The sequence below is a fragment of the Pan paniscus genome, chromosome 16, assembly GCF_029289425.2.
Source record: "Pan paniscus chromosome 16, NHGRI_mPanPan1-v2.0_pri, whole genome shotgun sequence".
NCBI classification, from domain to species: Eukaryota; Metazoa; Chordata; class Mammalia; order Primates; family Hominidae; genus Pan; species Pan paniscus.
Window position 1 is genome coordinate 62,365,164 of NC_073265.2, and position 27,366 is coordinate 62,392,529.

General features: G+C 38.1%; 1 protein-coding gene across 17 annotated transcripts in view; it reads left to right on the forward strand.

The window, feature by feature from the left end:
* Nucleotides 1-27,366, forward strand: part of NEO1 (neogenin 1) — a 253,000-nt gene that overhangs the window by 83,364 nt on the left and 142,270 nt on the right. For all 17 annotated transcript variants that reach the window (XR_008954864.2, XM_034939097.3, XM_063596779.1 and 14 more), the window contains exon 6: nt 887-1,023. Coding sequence is in view for 16 of the 17 variants with exons in the window: in XM_034939097.3 (XP_034794988.1) it covers nt 887-1,023 (137 nt within the window). In the remaining variant the exon portion in view is untranslated. The remainder of the gene's footprint in view (nt 1-886; nt 1,024-27,366) is intronic.

Here is a 27,366-nt window from a genome sequence, read left to right on the forward strand (position 1 = left end):
TATTTTGAATTTATGTCATCTCTGAAAGTGACTTTTAAAGTGGCAGCTTTAATTAGGTACTTGTCCCTAGAATTAACTGCATCTCTTGCCCTATGTCAGGTACCTTTATATGTCTGATTTTGTTAGTAACTCTCCAAATTAACTAAACTTGTTCACTTTATACAAATTTGATCAGAATATTGATTGTTTTTCAATGTTATAGGATTATTTTCTTTTCTCTTTAAATCAGTGTAAATAACTCTGTAGAGTTGGCCAGTATTCATCAACATCCTGGTTGATAATGGCATGATGGTGACTGATTTGTGCCCAGCTACCACACCCAGGGAGCTGCTCTCTGGCAACCATTCTCTCTTCCCTTCCTCTTTTCCTCTCTCTCCTAGATAAGCTACCATAGGGAAACTTTCAGTAGGCACTGTGACCCCATGACTTACTGTTTTGGATCTAACATTTTGCCCTCTTTATGTTTTCTTTCTGTTATTAATCTCAGTGTGGCATAGCTGTGGTGGTGTAACTAACTCTCAGATTGATTCCAGACTTCAAAATTACATAATTTGGAAAAAAACTGGCCAGAATAGGGAGACAGGGATGGGCTGAAGGAAGTGAAATTGGTTCCAAGAGTGATACCCCTTTGGAAATAACTAAAAGTGTCAGGGATAATTCATTGTAACATTTGATTTGCATTTGTGATATTTATGCATGTAAAATATGAGCAAAGCAAATTGGACTAAATTAAATTCTGGTAATTTTATATTAGTCTTGGTTCATCTATAGCTATATAAATAATAATACTCTTTAAGTGTTTTCTCTATTTTATGTGGAGAGTTTTTCAGGTATTATTTTCCTAGTACTGAAATGTATCTTTTTTTTTTTTTTTTTTTTAACGCAGCTCTGAAAGATTGGTATTGCTGGCAGGTGGTAGCCTGGAGATCAGTGATGTTACTGAGGATGATGCTGGGACTTATTTTTGTATAGCTGATAATGGAAATGAGACAATTGAAGCTCAAGCAGAGCTTACAGTGCAAGGTATGTAAATATTTACTGTATAATTTAAAAATCCTGTGTACTTTCTGGGTCTGCTAATTTTTAAGAAATATTAACATGGGCGAGGCAATACAGCAAAACAATTAAAAGCATAACTCTTAGACCAGACTGCTTGGGTTTAAATTCTAAATCTTATATTTCCTAGATATATGACTATAGGAAACTTATTTAATTTCTCTCAACCTCATTTTCCTCAGCTGTAAAATGGAAATAATAAGAATATTTACCTTATTGGGATGGTTTGATGGTTAAAAGAGCTAATACTTATAAAACCCCTGGAATAGTGACTAGAATATTGTGAAAGCTCAATGTTAGTTATTGTTGTTATTATTTGTAGTGGTGGTGGTGGTGGTGGTGGTGGTGGTGACAGGAAGGGTATGATCTGGGGCATCTGGAAGATTCACTTTTCTTCTCTCAGGATGTTTTCTGATGAAGACGTCTCTGTTCTGTGACCCCGAATTATTTCTCTCCTCTGTGTTGGTGTCCTTTTCTTTTGGGTGAACAGATCACCCAGGAAGGAGTACACTGTGCCGCTCAATATAACTTGGTTTGATGATTTGGTGTTTATTTTCCTCTCTTCATACTTCTGATAATCACTGCAAGGGTAGTTGTTCTTCCTTTTTCTCCTACTCTTCCCTTTTCCCCTTATAGGTTCTTTGATTCAGACGTCAGAAAATAAAGATGGCATGACTACATAGTCTTGTTTTTATCCCCATTTCCCGTGCCATTCCTCCATATGGAAATGTACCCTCAAGTGCTGGCTAGAGGTGACTAAAGTGACCAAAGGTCACTTTTCTACCTCTTCTTCCCACCCCCTCAAAACTCCCAGATTGGTAGCTTTCAACCTAGGAAGACTGCTCCCAGTGCTGTTTCTCCCTAAGAGTTAGGAGTGCTGTTTCACTCCTAAGAATGAAACTCTGACCGGGTCTGTTGCCTGAGGAATGCCCCACAAATTGGAGTAAATCATAGTGGTTCTGAGGTCCCTGGGGTTCTTTGCTCGGGGCCTCAGCCTCCTCTTTTCTTAAGTTCACCATTTAGATACAATTAAGACCTGGCCTTTAGTGCTTTCACAAACATATATATTACCAGAGTGGTTGGTACCCCTGATGCAAGTTAGTTTATAGCCAAGCTGAACACCTGAATAATACAATTACTCTCAGATTGGCAACCAAGTGAATAATGTATGCTATCTCATAGATAATTACTGGAAAAGACTGACCAAGAATTAAAAATAACCATAAATATATTTAAGGAGATAAGAAAAATATTTGCAATATGATGCAAAAACAAGAAAATATAAACACAGAACCAAATAGAAATGTTAAGAATGAAAAATATACTAAAAATAAAGAATAAAGCAATCTGCATGATAGAGAAAGGTATCCCATTTTTAAATTTTGTTTTATTTTGTTTTTTTTTGAGACAGGGTCTCCCTCTGTTGCCCAGCCTGGAGTGCAGTGGTGCAGTCTCTGCTCACTGCAGCCTCTCCCTCTGTCACCTAGGCTGGAGTGCAGTGGCACAATCTCTGCTCCCTGCAGCCTCAACCTCCTGGGTTCAAGTGATCATCCTGCCTCAGCCCCACAAGTAGCTGAGACTACAGGCATGTGCCACCAGGCCCAGTTAATTTTTGTATTTTTGGTAGAGATGGGGTTTCACCATGTTGCCCAGGCTGGTCTCGAACTCCTGGGCTCAAGTGATCCACCCGCCTCGGCCTCCCAAAGTGCTGGGATTATAGGCATGAGCCACTGTGCCTAGCCAGAGAAAGGTATAACATTGATGAGCAAACTCATGAATTGGAAGATTACATTGAGGAATTCTCTGAGAATGCAGCATTATATGATAAAGAAAGATAACACATGGAGTAAAATCTAAGAGATACAATAGGTATAGGTAGAAGGACTATCTAGATAAATAGGTGTCTTAGAGGAGAGAAAGGAAGAGGGAAATATTTGAAGAAATAATTAAGATAAATTTTTCAGAATTAGACTTGTAGAACACCTTAGACTAAAAGGACTAGTAGACTGTTAAATAGGTGAAAGAAGGAAAAACCCACCTTGAGGCCCATTTACAGTAACATACAATAATGTATAATTATATATACAGTAACTTATAATATCAAAGACAAAAAAATTCTAAAAGCTTCCAGTGACAAAGAGCAGATCACCTACAAAAGAAAAAGATTGGATTGTACCTAAGTGTTGATTTGAGAAATCTGGTATCAGGAGGACAATAGCATAATCTTTTTAAGGTGTTAAAAGATGTTGAATACACACAATTTATATGCATCCAAAATGTGAGACATAATAAAAATTATCACACAAGATCTCTGAAGGTTTGCTGCACAAAGATACGTTGAAAACACTTTTGGAATAAATACTCAATAAAAGATATACCTGGGAAATACTGCAAGAGCCTTTTAAAACAAAGGGGGAGTTTTAAAACAGCTCCCAGATTCTTTGACTATCCTTCTATAGAGTGGTGGGGTTTATGTCCGTTGCTCTTGAATCTAGGCGGGCTTGGAGCTATTTGGATCAATAGAGTATGGCAGAAGTCATATGTGACTTCCGAGGCTTATAAAAAGCTGTGCATTGGTTGTCATACTTGGAGAGAATTTTTTTTAAAGGAAAAAAAGAAAAAGCAGTGCAGATTTTTCCTGGCTCTCTTGATGCTAAGAATGTACAATGGGGAAAGCATAGTCTCTTCAGTAGATGGTCCTGGAAAAACTGGATAGCCACATGTGGGAGAATGAAATCAGATCCTTATCTCATATATGTAAATCACATATACACCATACACAAAAATCAACCCAAAATGGATTAAACACTTAAACATAAGACCTGAACTGTAAAACTACTAAAAGAAAAGAGGGGAAAAGCTTATTGATGTTGGTCTTGGCAAAGACCAACGTTTTTTTGGATATGACCCCAGAAAACACAGGCAACGAAAGCAAAAATAGATAAATTGGATTGCATTGAACTGAGACGCTCCTGCCAGTAATGGAAACAATCAACAGTGAAGAGACAACCTATGGAATGGGAGAAAATATTTGCAAACCAATGAAAACAGAAGAAGAAAATGATAACAAGAGCAAAAATTAATGAAATAAAAAAACAAACATTCAAAACAGAGAATGTCAGCAAAGCCAAAAGTTGGTTCTTTGTAATGCATAACAATATTGATAAATCCCTGGGAAGACATACATTACTTGACAGAGATCTTTATCTAGACCCGGGGTTGGCAGAGTACAGCTTGTGGGCTAAATCTTCCTGACTGCTTGTTTTTGTACAGCTTGTAAGCTAAAAATAGTTTATATATTTTTAAATAGTTGAAAAATATCAGAAGAATAATATTTTGTGATACATGAAAACTTTATGAGATTTCAAAATTTATTGTTCATGCAGTCTTACTGGCATACTGCCACACTCATTCATTTATGTATTGCCTATGGCTGCTTTCATGCCACTACACAGGAGTTGAGTAGTTGTGACAGAGACCATATGGCTCACAAAGCCTAAAATATTTACTGTCTGGCTCTTTACAGAAAAAGTTTGCCAATCCCTGATGTAGGTTTTACAAAGAACTCCTACAGATCAGTAAGATAAACAAAGACAGAGAAACCAATAGAAAATGGGCAAAAGACTTGAACATCGACCTGGAAGAAGATGTCTAGCTAGCTATTAATATTTGAAAAAGTGGTTGTCTTCATTAGTCTTCAGAGAAATGCAAATAAAAACCATAGTGGGATATCACTGTATTCCACTATAATGGCTAAAGTTGAAAAGCTCAACAAATACCAGGCATTGGTTAGGATGAAAACCACTGGGGACTCTAATGTACTGTTGACAGGAGTATACACTGACACAATCACTTTAAAATTCTGCTTGGCAGAATCTATTAAAAACTGTACACTGGCTAGGCGCAGTGGCTCATGCCTGTAATCCCAGCACTTTGAGAGGCTGAGGCAGGAGGATCACTTGAGGCCAGGATTTGAAGACCAGCCTGGGCAGCATAGTGAGACCCTATATCTACAAAAAATGAAAAAATTAGCTAGGCATAGTGGCACACACCTGTATTTCCAGCTACTCAGGAGACTGAAGCAGGAGGATTGCTTGAGCTAAGGAATTTGAGGTTACAGTGAACTACGATTGTGCCGCTGCATTCCAATCTGGGTGACAAAGCAAAACCATCTCTAAAAAATAAAAACTTAAAAAAACTGTACACAGAAATACCCTATGATATAGTAGTTGTATTCCTAGGAGTATACTTACCAGAAATGTATAATTATATGCCCCCAAAACCATGCACAATAATGTTTCTTACTGGGAATAATTCAAATGTCCATCAAAATACAAATGTAGAGTAGTCTTCCAGTCATACAATGGCAAATTATCAGCAATGAATATTGACAGATCACTGCTACATTCGACAATGTGGGTAAATATCACAAACACCCTTGAAGAAGCCAGACACAAAAGAATACCTACTATATATATGTAATTACATTGTTATATATAATTCCATTTGTGTAAAGTTCAAAAACAGACAAAACTAATCTATGGTTTTAGAAGTCAGAATACTGATTACTTTTGGAGAAGGGCAGAATCGTTACCGAATGTTGCACAGCCCGGCTTCTGGTGTGTTTATGTTCAGTTTCTTAATCTGGGTGGTAGTTACAATTCAAGCTGTATTGTTCATGTGTGCCATGTGAGATCATCTCTTTTTTTACTGTTTACAGATTATAACTCATAACGTGCAAAAAGATATTTGGAAAATTTTGTTTTGAGCCCTGTCCCATAATTGAAAGCATTTATTTTTCAGATAGGGAAAGCAGATTTTGAGAAATAGTTGGAGAGATATATATAAATACAGTCATACCTGTCTGACTTCTGTTATTTTTTTAAGAAGTTATAGCTATAGGAAATGCCATAGTGAGTGTTAATGTAGAAAAGGTTGTAAGTTCATTTTTCATCTGTTAAATGTTTCAGATTTATTGTCTTATCATTAACTCCTGGAGTTTCTACACATGCAGTGACGTGAATTAGCCCATCGTGTATTTCCTGTCATCTCAGATTGTTGATAACACTTAAAATGGGTCATGAGGGTTTTTTAAAACAGAAACTTTTCCTTTTTCTCTTCAAACAGTTACAACAGTCTGTGATACACATCTCTCCCGTGCCACCAAAAAGAAATTTTTCCATTTGTATTTTTGTGGAACAAATGGATAAATTCTAAATTGGCTACCCCTTTGACATTGTAAATACCTATAACTAATCTACCACTTAAGTTTTAAACCTCACTGTCTTTCCTTAAGCCACAGCCTATGTCACTCTACTTCTTTGACTCTTCTGCTCTACTCTTATCCCTGGCCACATTAAGACATTGATCTCCCCTTTTCTCTCAGTCTTTGTGATTTCACTTCCCTTTACTTCATGATCAGTTACAATATTCTGCTGTCATTCATTAGAACTCTTAGTTCTCTTGGCTTCGGGATAAAAAGCAAATTCCTTATGTCATACATACAGAGTACATCCAGATCCTTCATAGTTGGCTTTTTCAGCGTTAACTGGAGAGGCACCACAGAGGAGTGATTGAGAGCAATCTTGCCCCAGTGCGCCTGGATTCCAGTCTCAGCTCTGTCACTTAGCTTTGTGAACTTGGCCAAGTTAATTAATTTACCTATGTCTTTGTTTCTTTTATCAGTTGAATGGGTTGTTTTAAGGATTAAACTCTTTTTTTTTTAGAAGAGCCAGCATAAAGCACTTTTATTGTAATAATAAAATTGGAAACTCATGTGATGTTGTGGGGAGAGGGGCAACAATTTCTGTCACCAGTTCACTACACAGGACATCAAAGGAGTGACAAGGGACTGAAGGAGGAAAAGCCAGGAAACGTTGAGATCAGCAGAGAGAGTCAAGTGGCAGAAAACAGGAGATGCTGAAGCTGCGATGACCAGCATCATTTGCTTAACATTGAAGGATTTGTCATGATAGCTGGGCTTTCATTGGGTGGTTAAGTCTACAAACAACACCTTTAATTTATACTTTCAATTAAAGTTCTTAAAATTAAGGAAGTGGTGGAGCTTGGAAAGTTATGAGATTACAAAATTTCTGAAAGTCCATTAGAAAAGCCACAGGGTGGGGCGGAGGAAATAAGCCAGGCCACCAAGAAGGCTTCAGAGGTCCCCGCTGGCCCAGGGACAGATAACCTGTAGCATCCAACATCGCAGTGAAAATGATCTGCTTTCAAAAGGCAGAGGATTTCAGGGGAGGGTAGAGTGGAACTGATGGAGGCAAAGGCTCCCCATCCCCACCTCAGTTTTTGGTAGGGCTTTTAATTTAACCGAAGGACGTCTTTCAACTTTGAGAATAATTCAGCCCTCAAGAGTGCCTCAGATCTGCTATGGCTTTGCAGCGCAACAGCAAGAATGTTTAGTATATAATAGATTAAAATTTCATCCAAAAAAAATTTAAAATAAAGATTCTTATAACCTCCCCCCACAACACTAAATCCTGTTCTAAAGTTAACCAGTCACTTGTTCTGTTAATATTTGACCATAGACTTACTTGGAAACTAGATCGAAAAGACTGAAGCTGAATCATCACCCCAAAGTGAAAATGAAATAAACTGAGTAACTTAAGGCTTATGGCATGTAGTTTAAGTAAAATGAGAAGAAAGAGGAAGAGGAAATGGAGGTGCCAGAAGCAAAGCTGAGTGACAGAACGCATTCAGTCAGGGTAGATGTTATACAGGTTGTAGTGGATCTACATATGGAAAAGCTCCATATGGATTTATGTGCATGTGTCTGGAGGCACCAGATCCTTCCGTGGCAGATGTAAGAACAGGAAGCCAAGGGAGGAGGCCATTCTTGCCATCCCAGTCTTAGAAGCTCCATGTTGAAGACAAGAGTGGCATGATGCCCTGGTGCCCAGTGGCACTGAAAGCATAGTCTAGAGATACATTCAGTTTGGCTCTGTGACCCACATTCATCTGGGCAACCCCTACCTCCCACTCCCGGGTCACCTTCTGCTTGCCTAGCACAAACTTAAAGGGCTCATTTCTGTCCTTTGAAGAGTCAAATTTCTTTCCATCTTAAAGCATCCCGGCTTCCAGAAGGTATCCAACTCCTGGGGAGATGATCTCCACCTTCGCTCCCAGGGCATCGGCGGATGCCGGTGGGCAGGCAATGTGGACTGAGAGGGACCTGTCAGTGGTTCCCAGGCTCTGCCTCATCCCTGCTGTCCATCATCTGCACACATGGGCACCCCCGCACTCCCCGTCCTGCACTAGGAGTAAATTCTTAGCACTTTCCCCCTAAATCTGGAATGGAGATGGAGTCCTCTTTACCAAATTAGTTTTCTGAACATACTGTGCTGTTTGATAGCAGTGTTCCCCTGTGTCCCCTTACTTCCAACTACAATTTCCTGATAGACCTTCAAGATTAGTTTACTTGACCCCTCTGTGAAGCTTTTCTTAACCACCCCCTCATAATTGGTTTCTTAAAATAGTTCTCTTTTTACCAGTAGTATTTCTTACTGATTTGTTTATATGTCCTCTTCAACTCCTACTAGACTGGAGTTCTTATCAACAGGAACTGGTCTTACTCATTTTTAAAAATCATAGTAGGTTATTAACGAATGGAATGAGTGAATAAAACTTTAAATGGAAATTGTTAAATGTGGCACCAGAATGATTTGATTTGATGTTTGTGGTTACTTTACTATTCATGTTTTCCTTTGCACTTTGTTTTTCATAGACTTCTAATGTAAAAGAAATGGGATTAAAAGAAAAATCTTCTGAAAGTTATTCTGGAGGAAGATGAACCATTACCTCTACTTTTATGATTGAGGTCATAATTGCCACCTTCACATGCATACATGTTTACAAACAATTCATCAGTTTTATTCATTCCCATTTTTGACCTTTTGATACCTTCCATAAGCTAACATAATATTAAAAAAAAATAACTGAAGCCATTAAAGGTGAACTTTCCTCCACATGGCTGCTATCTCTGCTTTAAAAACTCTTACACATTTATTACTGTCATGATTCAAAGCTAAGTGCATTGACGTCTTTAATCCCAACTCCATGAGATGCTCCACTACTTTGACTTGATACCAGTGTGTCATGCTGTTTCTCTTTTTATTTCTTTGCCCGTTCCTTTTGTTTTGCCTTCATGGGCATCTTTTCTTCCACTTGTTGATTAAACTATTAGTGTTCCACCGAGTTCTGTTGTCAGCCTGCTACTCTTCACACTCTACCTGCTTCTGGTTTCAGGTATAATTTACATACAGTAATGCCCAGATTCCCAGACCAGACCCCTTGTCAAGCTTCAGACATTTGCAATTGGATGTCCCACAGGTACCTCAGAAATCGCATGTCCAAAATTGAACTTAACATTCTTCTCTCAAAATATTTTTCTTCTTTGATTTTCTGTATCTTGGTAGTGTCACTGCCTACCTTTTTACCTGTGCTAGAAACATGCAAATCATTCTTGATTATTTCAATCTTTTTAATTTCTTTCCACATTCAGTTCATTAGATTCTCTTTCTCCTTGCTTTCACTCCCCTGATTCAAGTCCAAGTCATCTCTTACCTATATTACTGCAGTAGTTTCCTAACTGATTTCTCTAGTTCTAACCTGGTCTCTCCTCAAATCCATTCTTCACAGAGTGGCAAAAGTGATTAAAATTCTTTCATTAAAAACTTGGAAAAATGATTGCAATGATATAAATGGTGCTTACAAATTAATGAGAACAAGATTAATATCTGTTAAAAAAGGGGGGAGGTGGAAAACATAGTTTGCTTACAGAAATGAGATGAAAATGGCCAGTTTACCTGAAAAGAGTTCAACCCCACTAATTGTATAAGAAATACAGATTAAAGTAGCCCATTTTTGCGTACTGATTGAATTTTAAAATAATAACCTACTCTTGGCAAAATTATATGGGGATTCTCATACACTGCTGGTAGTGGTACAAATTGATGTAACCTTGGAGGGCAGTTTGGTAATTTTATCAAAAGCTTTAAAACTCACACATTCATTGACCAGCAGTTCCACATCTGATAATTTGTTTTGATGAAATAAGGATGTGTGCAAAGATTTATGCATGGAAGTATGCATGCAATGATGTATATTTAGTGGCAAAAATTATAAACCACTTAAATGCCCAAAAATAGGTGATTGGTTAAATAAAACAGCCTACCTATGTATCAGAATACAATGCTTCCTACAAAAATCATGTTTTAGAAGTTTGTTAAATGGCAAGAGAAAATACTTTGGGTATATTAAATGACGAAAAGTAAGATCCCAAAGCAACATGTGAGAAGTATGATTTGTGCCACAAAGTTACATTGTAAATTGTATCAGATCCTTTGACTTTCTTATAAAAATTAGCCTCACACCAATTAGGAAGAAGCTTTATATATCTTCCTCTTGAGGCCTTCTCCCTGTAATTTTCAGAATACTGGATGTTTACTTATCTTGAAAGGATCATTTTTCTTCTAAGCTCCAAGCAGAGAGAGAACTGGATTCTGAGTCCATTAATGAGTGCATGATTGTCATTGCTTCTCAAGGTAACTTAATTTCAAGGGCAACCACTAGCTACTTAAAAACACCATGCAGTTATTTTGCTTGTACTATCACTTCTACCTAGAATGTTCCTCCTTCCACTCCCTTGCCTGGCTTTCCTCAGAAACCTCTGAAACTCTGACTCCTACCTATTCCTATCCCTTGTACCCTTCTTCCATTAGCTGTGCATTAATTATGCACATGTATTTTATACATTATCTGTCTTGTTTTACGTATCACATTTACATTTTCCCCCCAGTTTTTGTATCCAGTTTCTACCCTACTAGACTGAGTTCCTTGAAGACAGGACTGGATCTTGTCAATCTTTAGATCCTTAGCACCTAATGTAGTAGTGCCCGATGCTGTGTATTTGACAACAACTGATTGCTTAAGAATATATTCTCCATACTTCTGGATAAGATGTCAGACAGTAAATTATAATCCATTCTTTTATAGTATGCTATCTGTATTCAGAATATTTCAGAATTTCACTTTATAAACTTTATATTTTTAAGGTATTACTGTATGTTAGAAAAGTCTTTACAATTGCTTTATAATCCTTTATTGGGGCCTGAATCATTTTGGATTGGTTTGCAGTTCTTCTTAGATTTTTATTGCATCAGTGGTCATGTTAGCTTTGAGATAAATTCCACATTTTACAAGCTTGAAATAATTTCCTAATAGTTATGTAAATTTATTCTGAACCACAGTAGCCTCATTTCCATGGTAACTAACCACCTTCAGAAGAGAACTTTCAGATATTCTAGAAAAGACCAGAAATATCCATGTGAAATAAAATGAACTAATGATGTAAAGTTAGAACTCAGATTTATGTGGAGTACAGATGCATGATATCTGACCCTGAAAATGTTGCAGATAGAAGAGCCGTTCAAAGACCTGAAGATTCTGCCTGTTTGCTGTTTGTACATCAGGCAAAATGCAACCTAAGAAAAACTCAGCTGTATTGTGATTTTTGTTACTAAAATGACCCCAATGAGGAAGCTTTGTGGGACAAATAAGCAAAATTCATGGTGCAGAAATGGATTTGTGGTGCCACTAAGAGATTAACATTGTGCTTCACAGAAGGAATGTGGTCTCATGAAAGGATATATGGTTTTTGGAAGCATATCCCTGATTTCGAGCCTCTGGCAATGTGATCTTGGGCAAATTAATCTATTTACTTGAACCTCATTCTTCCTATTTGTAAAGTAGGGATAAGAGTCCTTCTTTGTGGTGGTGTTGTGAGGAATATCCTTGATACAGTGCCTGGTACATTATAGGCATTCAGTAAATGTACCTCAGCTAATGTTCCCAGGGCTCAGAGAATCTTTCCTTTCTAAGACTTCTTCACTTGATTCTGTTGTCTTTGATTTCTTTTTTGCCTTCTAAAGGATTCTGTTTCCTCCTTAGATTATTTAAATTGACATCTCAGATAACTTTCTGTTTGCTTTTGTTCCATGCCACCAGCCATCCATCAGATGGCACCATGTTTTGTGGTCTTTGAGCCAAGCCAGTCACACCCCATTCCTCATGCCCAGTCTAGCTTCTTAGGCTTTCTCACCTAAGTCTGTGCTTGCTGGGCTCCTGCCTATCTAGGACAACATGACAAAATACTAGTAAATATTCTTCATTCTTTATTTAAAGAGCATAACAATTGATAATACGAGGACAAAGTCATGTCCCTTCCAGCCCAGAAGTAAGTGAAAAGATTTGACTATCATTGTTGGCATTACTCTGCTTCTTAGGTTATCTGTCTTGATCTCAGAATTTCAAGCATTCCTTAATAATTAGCCCACTCTGGGTCTCTTATTTATTAATTTTAACTATCTTTTCTTGGATATATATTCTTTTATTGTATATATTCAGTTTTATTGGTGGAATGTCTTTTTTTTTTTTTTTTTTTTTTTTGAGACAAAATCTCACTGTGTCGCCCAGGCTGGAGTGCAGTTGCGCGATCTCGGCCCACTGCATCCTCCACCTCCTGGGTTCAAGTGATTCTCCTGCCTCAGCCTCCTGAGTAGCTGGGATTACAGGCACCCGCCATCATGCCTGGCTAATTTTTGTAGTTTTGCTAGAGACGGGTTTCACCATGTTGGCCAGGCTGTTCTTGAATTCCTCACCTCAAGTGATCACCCACCCCGGCCTCCCAAAGTGCTGGGATTACAGGCATGAGATTATACTGTGCCTGGCAAATGTTTTTCATGTAGTATTTACTACCTTATTTTTATTGAACCATATTTCTTCTGCCTTAAAGGGGTATCATCAAATCTACAAGCTTTGATTAAGAGAACCATGACAGGAAGAATCTTAGTAATTTTAATTATATTGTCAGTAAGCTTCTTGTATTAAATATATTGAATCTCTTAAACTTCATTTAAGAAATTCCCATTCTCCTCTTCAATTTTAGTTAGGTTCCCCTTTCTTCATTAAAGAGATGACAGAATTAGGAACAGCAGGAAAAGTGGAGCAGTTTTATAATTTTTTTAAATGCCCCCTTTCTTGCTAAAAATCAAACTAAAGAGCTCCAAAGTGGGCAGTGGAAAGATAATGTCCTAGTGAAAAGAATATCTAAAACAGATTTCTTCATTTTGTATTTCTTCCCCCGCTACCTATTTCTACCCCTAACTGTTAAGGGTGTATTGATGGCACTTTCATATAAACCCAGTTTACACACAGGAATGGGGTCTTACCCCATCAGATCCCCACAGGAGCATTTTATATCAGAGCAGCACAGTTACCCTCAGTTTATCTGAAAGTTACATGCATTGAATGGTGATTTAAATTCTGAGAATAACTGACAAAAAGCTAAATGAATCTAAATTATTCTACTTTTTCCCAGTCCCTATTGTAATGATAACCAAGATTTCTTTGGTCTTTTTTGGCCAGAGAAGTCTCTTAGGTTGAAATCATATCAGTGGTTTTCAAACTTGTTTTTTTTTTTTTTTTTTTGGCCAGAGAACTCAAGCAAAATCATAATTGGAAGTGAGATATTTAAAATAGATAAACATGGAACTACTCAGATGGAAGCAGGGCAGGGTAGGAATAGTTGCCACACCCAGACCCTCCATTCCTTGTTTAGATTTTTTTCTTGTAGATGATTTCAAATACAGAGTTTTGTCCAGGGGCTGTAGCTCGTGCCTGTAATCTCAGCACTTTGCAAGGCCGAGGCGAGTGGATCACGAGGTCAAGAGATTGAGACCATCCTGGCCAACATGGTGCAACCCCGTCTCTACCAAAAATACAAAAATTAGCTGGGCGTGGTGGCAGGTGACTGTAATCCCAGCTACTCGAGAGGCTGAGGCAGGAGAATCGCTTGAACCCTGGAGGTGGAGGTTGCAGTGAGCTGAGATTGCGCCATTGCACTCCAGCCTGGCGACAGAGTAAGACTCGGTCTAAAAAAAAAAAAACAGGGTTTCAGTGACCATGTTAGAAGTAACAGCAAAGATACTTTTCAAACACTATTTATTCTGTATCTACTGCAAATAGGCAGAAGGCAGAATCCAGTATCACTGGAGATACAATGACATATAGGGCACATTCTCATCTTCAAGGATACAGTAGGTGATACAGAGAAGTAGTTAGACATTTCTGTCCCAGGATGATAAAAACTATAAGATTACGTGTCAACTATGTCTTTGAGACTTATTCTTGTCCAGGTGATTTCAGTGATTCTTGTGCAGAAAGTAGAAGGAAAAAAAAGATACGATATTTTTAACAGATAAATTTATTCTTTGAATTCTTAACATCACATTATGAATTAGAAATGATAGTACATCTAAACATTTTTAAAATATTTAAGAAATTTTTAAATTACTACATAATATATGTACATATTTGTGGGATACATGTGATATTTTGATACATGCATTCAGTATTTAATGATAAAAATCAGGATATTTGGGATTTCTATCATCTCAAACATTGATCATTTCCTTTTGTTGGGAACATTTCAAATCTTCTAGTTATTTTGAAATATATAGTATGTTATTGTTAATTATAGTCACCTTATTGTTGCTATCAAACACAGAAACTTATTTCTTCTATCAACTGTAGGTTTGTACCCATTTACCAACCTTCTTCATCCCCTCTCACCTTGATCTCTTGCCCAGCACACACACCCTTCCCAGCTCCTGGAACCTGTGAAAGATCTAATTCAGTAATGATCACAGACCTAAATAGTTTGTAGTTTCAAAGCAGAATTTACATGGACTGAATTTGACTTGTGAACTTTGAAATCCTGAGAAATGGGTCAGATGGTTGTTCTGTGCCATTTTCAAAACCAAATCATTTTGTAAGATCCTGCTGTCTGCCATCCTTTTTAAATCATGTTTTACATAGTATTTTTTTAAAAAGAACTATTTTTCAGAATACAGTGCTTTTCTCCTTTTTAAAAAATCTTAATCATAGTAATTTCCCAATAAGAAAGCAAAGGTGGTAAAGAATACTTTTTCCTAAGGAAAAAATATTTTATAATTGTTTTCAACATTTTTTTGTGTTAGACATTTTTCATAATAAAAAGCTGAAGGAATTTTACAGCAAATACCCACCACCTTCAGTCTTCAGTTGACATTTTACTGTAATGCTGTATCAAATATCTATCATTATATTAATCAATCTAAATTTTTTGTTACATTTCAGAGTAAGTTGCAGACATACCCAGATCCTTAAGCATTCATATCATTAGCTAAGCTTTAATATTTTGTTTGCAGTTTTTTTTCTCTTTCGAGGTAAAATTTATATACAGTGTAATGCACAAATCTTAGATGTGCTGTTTATGTGTTCCAGCAAATATGCATTACTATACAACCAAAACCCATATTAAAATATAAAATATTACCACCACTGCAGAAAGTTTCCACATTCCTCTTCTCAGTAAATCCTCTGCTTACTACCCCAGAGGGTCTATTCTTTTGTTTTTTATTCCCCACTATAAATTAGTTTTGTCTGTCCTAAAGCTTCTTATAAAAGTAATCATGTTGTCTGTGTTTGTTTGTTTAAGGCTTCTTTCACAAAGCATAACGTATTTGAGGTCCATCCATGTTGCTGCTTGTATTAGAAACCTGTTCTTCTTTGTTAATGAGTAGTATTTCTGAGTAGTGTATGCCAGGCCTTTTCCCAGAGTGGTCATACCAGTTCACATTCCTACCAACAGTGTATGTGAGTTCTGGTTGCTCCACATTCTGACCCGCATTTAGTGGTGTCAGTCATTTTAACTTTAGTCATCCTGGTAGGTGTATAGTAGCATTTCTATATGGTTTTAATATGCATTTTCCTGATGAGTAGTGATGTTGAATACTTTACGATTGCATATTGGCTGTTCTGGCATCTTCCTTTGTGAGGTATTTTCTAAACAGTGTTGATTTCCTGGGTAGATGGTACATGTTATAGACATATTAAAAGTAATTCTTAAAGTGTTCTGTCAGGAAACTGTCTACTTATTGATACCTGAAAATAGTGGACAATAAAAAAAATTGATATAATTTCAAGCCTGTTTTACATGTCTTTAGAAATAGTTGATTTTAGCTATTATTTATTTGTGAGTTTGTTCTCACACTGCTATGAAGGAATACCCAAGACTCGGTAATTTATGAAGGAAAGAGGTTTAATTGACTCACAGTTCTGCAGGGCTAGGGAGGCCTCAGGAAACTTAGAATCATAGTGGAAGGGGAAGCAAACATGTCCTTCTTCACATGGTGGCAGGAAGGAGAAGTGCCAAGCAAACCCTTATAAAACTATCAGATCTCATGAGAACTCACTATCATGAGAACAGCATGGAAGTAACCACCCCCATGATTCAGTTACCTCCCACAGGGTCTCTCCCACAACATGTGGGGATTATGGAAACTGTAAGTCAAGATGAGATTTGGGTGGGGACACAGCCAAACCATATCAGCTTCTATTTTGATTATTTTGGGATTTGAACATTTTCTCCATGTAACCATTTGAAATTCTCTTGAAGAAGCAAAAGAACAATCTCATGTGCTGTGAAATACCTGTTATTTATAAATGGATTCTAAATATTTTTGGCCACATAAACTACTGGTTCAGAATATCTGTGCCTGTAGTAAATAATTGAATTTGCCTATTGTATTAGTCAGGGTTATCCAAAGAAACAGAGCCAATAGGAAGCATAAGTTTTCCATATAAATAAATAAATACATAAATACATGTATGTGTGGTGTTATGAAATATGTATACATATATTGGTTTTCATCCCCAGTTCCTGGCGCATATCTCCCATAGCCTTTGTTACAGTCTTCTCTTATATGTTGGGTATGTTAGGCCTCTTGCAGGCCTTAGGAAACAGAATCTCTCTGATCTTCTGCCCTCCTTTCACCTGCCCCAAGGCTCTAATCTTCCCCAGCCTTTCTGATGGTGGGTTTTAGGACCCTTCCCAAAGAGGGGCCCACCTCATATGCTGGAGGAAAGAATGCTGACATCATGAAGCTTTCATAAAAACTCGGGAGGAGTGGGTTCAGAGAGCTTCTGGATAGCTGAAAACATGGACGCTCCTAGAGGGTGGTACCCCAGGGAGGACATGGAAGCTCTGCGCCCCTTTCTCCCTACCTCACCCTACACATTTCCTCATTGTATCGATGTCCTTTATATGAAACCAGCAAATGTTAAGAAAGTGTTTCTCTGAGTTCTGTGAGCCGCTCCAGCAAATTAATTGAACCCAGAGAGGGAGTCCTGGGAACCTCCACTTGAAACACATTGGTCAGAGGTTCTGGAGGACTAGGCTTATAACCGGTTGGGGCTGGGAGGAATTCTGCGGAGTGAGCCCTCATCGTGTGCAATCTAATGCTGTCTGCAGGTAGATAGTGTTGGAATTGAATTGGAGAATACCCAGCTGGTGTCCACTGCTAGGTGTGTGGGGGGGAAACTCCCACATAATTTGGTCACAGAAGCGTTCTTCTGTGTTGATGATTGTGGTGGTGTGAGAGTAGAAAAAAAATGCAGCTTGAGAGGGTGTTTTTGAAACTGTGTGTGTATGTTTAGAGAAAGAGAGAAGAGACTTTTATTATAAAGTATTGGTTCACGTGATTATGGAGGCTGAGAAGTCCCATGTTCTGCTGTTTCTGGAGACCTGAGAAAGCCAGCAGTATAGTTTGAAGGCCTGAGAGCTGGAGAGTCAGTGGTTTAAATTCTGCTGTGAGTCTGAAGGCCTGAGAACCAGGAGTGCTGAGGGTAGGAGAAGATCAGTGTCCCAACTGGAACAGGCAGAAAACAATTTCAACCTTTTTGTTTCTCGTTGGACTGGATGATGCCAACACACATTGAGTGCCATCTGCTGTAACTCAGTCCACAGATCCAAATGCTTTTCTCTTCTGGAAACACCCTCACAGAGAGGCACAGAAATAGTGAGTAACCAGATATCTAGGCATGCCATGGCCCAGTCAAGTTGACACATAAAATTTACTGTCACACATAGTATACTCGTCTTCATCTAATTACAAATAGTTTAAAAATCTAATTACAAAATCTAATCACTGCATTGGCAAAACACCATTTCTCCCCAAAACCCTGGAGAAATCTTCCCATGCTTATGAAGTGTAAATTATTTGTGAAGCATTGGCCCTGCCTGAAATCTGGGTCAAAGGGAACTACAGATCTAGAGCATATCACACCAGTGTGTTAAAGTGAAAAAATAATGTGAGCAAGTTATATTGGCGAAAGTCATTATTGTCAGCCCCTTATTCTGGGATTGTAATGGTTGATTTCCAATGATTACGTAATATAATTATACTTTAAATGTAAATAATGCTTTATATTATTGAGGGTCTAAAGAGATTTAATAGATAAAGTGCACGTTACAATACCTGACTTACATCCGATACTGAACAAAATTTAGTTCTCTTTTCTCTTGTAAAACCCTATATAGAGGTATTGTTATTAGTCCACTGATTGATAAAGCTTCTGAAAGCCTCCGAATTATATTTTCCTCTTTAAACCTTATCAAAAATAGTTGTTGCATTTTAAAATACTGCAAGAGTTAGGGTAGTAGAATTATGAGGCATTTTGACTTGCGAAGAAATTTAATTATAGTAGAAATAATATCAAGCAATTTTTATTTTATTTCCAAGGTATAATTTATACTGTGTCACATTTACATTATATGGATATACCTGATAAATTTTTAAAATATCTTTCATATTAACAAGAAAGTATTTTCACATATATTAGGTCTTATGTCCTTTTAAGGAAAATTGATTTCCCCAAGATTACAAAACACATTTGGAGGCAAAGCCCAGATTAAAAGCTCAGGACTTCTGATTCCTAGTCTAGTATTCTTTAAAAAAGAAAAAATTTGTAATAGTTGGTGTATATATTTATCGGGTACATGAGATATTTTGACGCTGGCATACAATGCTTAATAATCACATCAGGGTAAATGGGGTATCCATCACCGAAGCATTTATCCTTTGTGTTACAAACAGTCCAGTTATTCTCTCTTAATTATTTAAAAATGTATAATAAATTATTGTTGACCGTAGTCACCTTGTTTTGCCATCAAATACTAGATCTTATTAATTCTAATTATATTTTTGTGCTCATTAACCATTACCACCCACCCACTACCTTTCCCAGCCTCTGGTAACCATCATTCTACTCTCTATCTCCATGAGTTCAGTTGTTTTCATTTTTAGCTCCCACAAATAAGTGAGAACATCTGAAGCATGTCTTCTGTGCCTGGCTTATTTCACTTAACATAACGACCTCCAGTTCCATTATCTGATATGAGCGTAGCTAGTCCTGCTCACTTTCAGTTTCTGTTGGTGTGAAATATCTTTTTCCACCCTTTTACTTTCAGTCTATGTGTCTTTACAGGTGAGTTTATTGCAAGCAGCATATAGTTGAATGAAGTTTTTAAAATTCATTCCACCAATCTATATCTTTTAAGTGGAGCTCTTAATCCATTTACGTTCAGCATTAACATTGATATGTGAGGTTTTGATCCTGTTACATTGTGAATTGTTTTCTAGTTGTTTTATAAATTTGTTGTTTCTTCTTCTGTCTTTTGGCTTGATGGAATTCTGTTGTGTTGCCATTTGATTCCTTTCTTTTTCTTTTTTTGTGAGTTTGTTTTATAAAGTCTTTGTGTTGTTTTTTTTTTAACTTGTGTTGTCATGGTGGTGAATGTCAACCTTTCATTACCACGTTTAGGTCTCCTTTGAGCATTTCTTATAGGGCTGGTTTGGTGGTGATAAATTTTCTCAGGGAAAGACTTTTTCTGGGAAAGAATTTCTCCATTTATGAATCTTAATCTTGCTGGATATAAAATTCTTGGCTGATGTTTGGTGGTGGTGGTGGTGATGGTGATACTGATGGTGGTGGTGGTGGTGGTGGTGGTGGTGGTGGTGGTGGTGGTTTTCCTTACTGCACTTTGAAAATGCCAGCTCATTCTCTTCTGGCTTATAAGGATTCTGCTGAGAAGTCAACTGTTAGTCTGATGGGGTTTTCTTTATAGGTAACTAGATGCTTTTTTTCTTGCTAATTTTAAAATTCTTTCTTTTACTTTGACTTTAGACAGTCTGATTATAATATGCTGTGGTGCATATTCCAAGTCCTTTTTGGAATGTATTTTCCTCAGGATCTCTAGGCCTCCTCTATCTGAATGTCTAACTCTCTTGCTAGACTTGGGAAGTTTTCATCAATTGTTTCCTTAAATAGGTTTTCTAAACTTTCTGATTTTTCTTCCCCCTCAGGAATACCCATAATTCACAAGTCCAGTCACTTTATGTAGTCACAAACATCTTGAAGTCTTTGTTCTTTTTTATTCTTTTTAAGTTTTTGTCTGACTGGATTATTTCAAAAGACCTGCCTTAAAGTTCTGAGATTCTTTCTTCTGTTCAGGCTTGTCTATTGTTGAAGCTTTCAAATGTATTTTGTAATTCCTTCAATGAATTGTTCAGTTCTAGAATTTGTTTGAAGATATCTATCTCGATAAATTTCTCATTGGTATCCTAAATAGATGTTCTGACTTCTTGGTACTGGTTTTCAGATTTCTCTTGCAATCTCATTGAGCTTCTTTAAAATCAGTATTTTTAATTCTTTATCTAGAAGTTCAAGGATTTATTTTTGGTTAGGACCTATTGCGGGAGAATTATTGTGTTCCTTTGAATGTGTCATAATATGTTGCTTTTTCATACTTCCTATATCTTTACATTGGTTTCTGTGCATCTGGAGTAACAATCACTACTTCTTATTTTTGAATTTGCTTTCATTGAGTGGGGAGACTTTTTATTGAAGATATGTCTATAATGTTGATTGGATAGGGCGTTTTGGCTTTCCTTCTGGGTATGTGCAGTGGCTTTAAGGATTCTGTGTGATTTCCTTGGCTACAGATAGCCTTAGTGTTAAATCTGTGGATTTTTCTGTGTGTTAGTGTGCAGTTATTGGTGGAGTCTGTGATGAGGTTTTGCTGGAGACTGGAATGCCTCATGGGTCCTTCAGTGGTAGTGGTGGTGGGCTAAGTATGTCTATCATTGTGACCTGGTATGTGGTATATGCTGGCACCCATGTTGGTAGTTCCAGGTAGGCTGATTCTTTGGCCACTGGGTGGCTCTCTCAAATGCCTGTTGTAGTAGAGGTAGACCATGCAGGTGAGCAGACTCTTGACCTACTGGGAAGCCAGGGTGGTATGGGCAATGGGAATAGCAGTAGTAGTGAGAAGCTCTTCTCATTCACAAGTGTTGTGCCCTTGTTTTATCAGTTGTTGCAATGGGCTGTGCATGTCAGCCTCCAGGCCAGTAGGTGGCACTTGCAGGTAATAGCCAGCTGTATTGTCAACAGTAGGTTTTATGCCTAACCTCTGTTTCTGAGGACAAGTGCTTGCACAGGTGTCCCAGATGGTGGATTGAGTTGCAGAATTCTCAGGAACCTGGATCCCCCTAACCTCCACTTCCCTCTGCGGAGTAGGGGCCAAGCTGAGTGGAGCTGGAGCAGGCAGGCTTGTACTCAGGCCTCCCAATGGTGGGTGCATCTGCCTTCCTTGACGGGGGTGGCAGGGCAGTTCTCAGGCCCCTGGTGAAATTCTTGGGTGAGGGATGACTGTTGCTATGCCGAAGTCTTAACATGGGTATGGAGGGGCAGTCCCAGCAGCCACAGATGTGGCTTGTGTAAGTGGGACTTACTTCCTTCTCATGCCCCAGTCCTGGCAGAGTTCCCTCCCGCTCCTAACTGTGGCAGCAGATCAGCCTGTTCAGTCATGGCAGTGTTCTGCAACTCAGTCCAGGGCCATAGGAGATACAACCCAGCTTAATCCCAAGCCTCCATGGCAGCTCTCCTCCTGCTCAGGTCCCAAGCAGGTAGGGGGATACCCCAGTTTCAGTATCAGCTGCCCATACCAGTTTCTCAGTTCTGGTTGCAGGAGTCCAGACTCCTGCTTGAGTCCCAGTTCTTCAAGCCCCAGCCCGAATTTCTGACACCAAAGCCTGGCACTGCCACTTGTTCCCAGGACCATCCACAGCTTGTTAAGAGCTGGGATTGAGAATGGCCTCTTACTGTAGCTGCCTATATCTGATGGAATGTATGGGACGTCCCTGGAGCAGTTCCTTGTCCGGTCACTCCCCAGGTGAGATCCAGGATTCAGGAGGGTCAAGGTGCTCTCCTACAGCCTGGATTGTACAATTACCCTGTGGAAACATGGACTGCAGAAATACACACACTCACCCTCTCCCCTACTGGGGATACATTCCCGATTTTCAGCCAGTCCTGGCCACACGGGTTACCTGTTTTCCTTCTTCTCAGATGTTGAAGTTTCCTTTTGCTTTTCTCTTGAACTCCCATGCTCCCTCTTGGATAATATATTTAAAGTGTGATTGTCTACACACAATTTTTGTTCTTCTAAGTGGATGAGATATGCTGGAAATGCTTCTACTCATCCATCTTGGAGAGAAACTTGAAATTTCTGAAGTTCTGTAGATCTTATCCTAACTCTGTTTTATTGAAAACTTTATCAATTCCTACATCAATACTATACTGTTTCCGTTGTTGATATTTTGTTAGAAGGATCCCTTCTCATTGTTCTTTTAAAAAAAAATTGTTTTTGACCAAATGTGGTGGCTCACATCTGTAATCCCAGCATTCTGGGTGGCTGAGACAAGAGGATCGCTTGAGGTCAGGAGTTTGAGACCAGCCTGGCCAATATAGTGAAACCCTGTCTCTACTAAAAATACAGAAATTAGCTGGCTTGGTAGTGCATGCCTGTAGTTCCAGCTACTCCTGAGGCTGAGACAGGAGAATTGCTTGAACTCAGGAGGCAGAGGTTGCAGTGAGCCGAGATCGTCCCGCTGCACTCCAGCCTGGGAGAAAGAGTGAGACTCTTTTTTTTTTTTTTTTTTTTTTTTTTTACAATTTTTTCTTCTAGATGGCCTGCAGATTCAGCTTGTTAAATTTGATAAAATTTCTCCTGGGATATTAAATGGCATTTCATTGACTTTACAGATTCATGTCAAAAGAATTGTGATTGATATATTTACAGAATTAAGTCTTTGTAGCCAGGTGTGTGTGTATCTCCACTATTATTATTATATTATTATTACCATTTTTTTGAGACAGGATCTCACTCTGTTGCCCAGACTGGAGTGCAGTGTGTGGTCATCGCTCACTGCAGCCTTGACTTCCTGGGCTCAAGCAATCCTCCTGCTTCAGCCTCCTGTGTAACTGGGACCACTACGACACCCAGCTAATTTCTGTATTTTTTTGTAGAGATGGCGATCTCACTTTGTTACCCAGGCTGGTCTTGAAATCCTGGCCTCAAGCATTCCTGCTGCCTTGGCCTTCCAAAATTCTGGGATTACAGTCATGAGCCATCACACCTGTCCTCACTTTTATTTTTAATTAAATATTTTTAATAGATAACATATGAAGATGTTCTAGAAAGGATATATAGTGAAATATTACTGCTATGTCCCAGCCCTCCTCCACAGAAGCAACCATTATTTTTTTCTTATCCTTCTAGAGATATTCTATGCCTGTTCAAGCAAAGAAGTGTGTAAAAATAGCATAATAGGTGTAACAAGCAATCTTAGAGATTGTCATCATCAGGAGCAGATCCAGCTTTTTTGAGGTCTGCAGTGAAAACTACTTTGGAGGCCTTGTTTAAGACAGTGAGTAGCGAGGTGTGGCAATACACACCTGTAATCCTAGCTATTCAGGAAGCTGAGGCAGAAGGGTTGCTTGAGCCCCGGAGTTTGAGTTCTGCCTGGGCAACTATAGCAAGATTCTGTCTCAAAAAATTTTTTTAAAAGACAGTGAATACCAAACTATGTACAAAATGAGTAGTTATTTAGAACAAGAAAAGAAAGCACAATAAACTAGTTTTTCAAAGCTGATAAACACTACAAACATTACCAAAACCCAGAAAAAAACAACACTTTAAAAATATTACCTTATACACGTATGTGTTGTAATATTTGTTTTTGCTGCATTTTGTTTCATTGTCTCCTCATATGTCAGTGATTTTGTAAGTCATTTTCTATGAAAATAGAAAGCTAATTTGGTCTTTTCCTCCAGTGTTTAAGATATAGTCATTTGAATATGACTCCACACCTTTGTGTCTCGGTGTTGGGTCCTGTTAGTACAGTGGGCAGAAGGAGTATTCCTGGAAGTCTTCCTATACTGAGACAGTTTAGGTATACACAAAAGTTTTGGCGAAAACCACATAAATATATCCCACTAAACCCACTAATGGTATATGTAGCTCAATTTCCTCTTGACTTCTCTTAAGTACAAAAATGACTTCAGCCACTCCATCATGACCTGGCATAAGGGCAAGTCAGCATGGAAGCAGCAGCAGTCTTGATGGACTGTGGTTAAAATAGCTTACTATTTGGTGGTTCCTAATCTTTTGCTGCTTCAGTATTCAGGGAATATCCTTATGTCTTTATGCAAATGTGTGAGTGTTTCTGATAGATGAATCTCTTGAGGTGAAATTGCTGTATCAAAGAGTTTATACAATTTAGATTTTTATAGATATTACTAAATCACCCTATAAAAGATTGTATTAATTTATATCATCACCAATATATATAAGACTGCCCATTTCTCATACTCTTGTTATTTGCATATTACTTACATGAGTGAGGTTCAACATCTTTTCTCATATATTAGGAAATTCTGTGTATTTTCATTTTGTGCACTGTCTATATCTTTTACTCAGTTTTTATTTGTAATTTTTTTCTTATTAATTTGTTGGAACTTGTATATATTAGGGAAATTAGTTCTGTTATCTGTTTTCCCCCTGTTCATTGTCTTTTTACTTCATGATAGTTTTTAATTATGTATACTTTTTATTTTTCTATGTAGTCCTCTTGAATATACAAAAACCCAAAAACACCAAACTGTTGTTTTTCCTATTCTCTACTTTCTGCTCAACGCAGAAAACCTCTGTGATCCCAGAATGTGGGGGTTATTTCCCCACACACCAAGCAGTACTTCAGTGGACACCTGCTGTATGTCCTATAATTCAGTTCAGTTCTGACACTACCTACCTTTCTATTTTTCTAATAGAAACAGTACTACTTACTAAATACCGAGTTTATTTCATATGTATATTCTTGCTCCTCACCATTTCCATGTAGAGATATGGCACTGGAGAGAGTGTCATATCTCACAGGTTGAGAGCTCAGGACCACCAGACTACCATCTCTCTTCAGGTGGTAGTCCCAAGTCTGGGTCTCCAGAACTTCTGACTGACTAGCTACAGATTGGGGTTCCCATGATCCCCTTGTTGGGTTTTATTTTGCTAGAGTGGCTCACAGGGCTCAGGGAAATGCTTACTTAAATTTAACCGTTTATTATAAAGGATATTACAAAGTGTTAAACAGCATAGGGCAAGGTACGTGGGAAGGGGCATGGACTTCCCATGTCCTCTCTGGGAACCACCCTTCAGGAACCTGCATGAGTTCAGCTACCTAGATGCTCTCCCAAACCCTGTCCTTATAAGTTTCTATGGAGGTTTCATTGTGTAGGCATGATTGATTACATCATTGGCCACTGGTGATCAATTGAACCTTGAGCTCATCTCCCCTTCTGGAGTTTGGGGAACGGAGCTGAAAATTCCAACCCTCTCATATTTGATTCCACTGTTAGGTAGCCCTCATCTGGAGGCTATCAAGTACCCCATCAAGACTTGTCTTATTATAGGACAAAAGTTGCTCCTATCACCCAGGAAATTCCAAGAGATTTAGGGGCTCTGTGTCAGGAAACCAGGATGAAGTCCAAAGGCAGATTTCACAGTATCACAAGCCAATAGGTTTAAATTTTCTTTTGTGACTTCCGAGTTTGTGTCATACTTAGTCCTCCCTCCAAGATTATATTTTTTAAAAATCTCATGTCTTCTAGTGCTTTTATGGCAGTGTTTGGTTTTAATCATTAAATTTTTGATACGTATGGAATTTACTTTGGTGTAAGAAATGAGATACAAATCCAACATTATTCTTTCCAAGTGATTACAGTTTCTAAGATTTTTTATTGAGTTATATATCTTTTCCCTGATTTAATGTGTCACTTCAATCGTATGAGAATTTTCATACATATTTGCATCTATAGTTGTGCCTCCATTTTTTTATTTGAATAGAAACAGTGCTACTTATTAAAATGCCGAGGTTATTTCATGTGTACATTCTTGTCTCCCCACCATTTCCATGTCTGACCACTGCTACTACTGTGTCCTATCATAACATTCCATATATGCTTAAATCCAAGCAAAGGGTGGATTTCCATCTTTAAAAACTAAACAGGCATTTTGGACAACACATTCTTGGCAGTGGAACTTGGACAACATTTATCAAACATATTAGGGAAAGTTCTCACTCTACATTATAAAAAGGACAACTGTATATCAAATGTTACATAGGTGAAATAAGATGGAAACATTTTTAAAACTGCTTAAACTATTTTCTTAAAGAGACTTTCTCCACTGCCAGAGATCTTGAATTACCTCCTGGTCAGTCTTCCAGAAGCAATTCTTTATATAATTGATGAACTTGGCTTCCACTTTGGGAAGAAAACCAGCTTTTTCTGTACTTCCTTGCTGTTTTGCTTTAATGTCTTCTACAGAACTAGGTTCTCTTGGTGTTTTAGGAAGTTTGTTTGTTTGTTTTTCTCCTGTTTTTTGAAGGATTCTTGATCTTGGTGTTGATGGTTTTGAATCTTTTCCATTTTGGTTTGATTTTTGTGCATTTTTGGCTGGAGTGACTCATAAAGATTTCTTCACTGGAGCTTATTCTTGTCTCCTCTTCCTCTCCACAACCCGGGTAACCTTGCTACCACCTCCAGGGGCAGATCACTTTCCAAATGTACCTAAGAGTTTCATGTCCTCCTCTTCTTGATCTTCTAAGCCTCTTCACCTTCCTCCCCAGCTACTAAGTGCTGTTACCTGATATGCACAGGCCCTGAACCATACTTCAACCCAAAGGCCATGGGTGGTGTTATTTCAAAGCCCCCAAGGGAAATCATTGGCTGTTCAAATCATCATGTTCAAAGTTGCCACTATTACTTTATTTATTTTGTTTTGTTGTTGTTGTTGTTGTTGTTTTTGTTGTTGTTTTTGAGACAGAGTCTCACTCTGTTGCCCAGGCTGGAGTGCAGTGGTGTGATCTTGGCTCACTGCAACCTCCACCTCCTGGGTTCAAGCAATTCTCATGCCTCAACCTGCTGAGTAGCTGGGGTTATAGGTGTGCGTCACCATGCCCAGCTAATTTTTGAGTTTTTGTATTTTTAGTAGACTGGGTTTAATATGTTGGCCAGGCT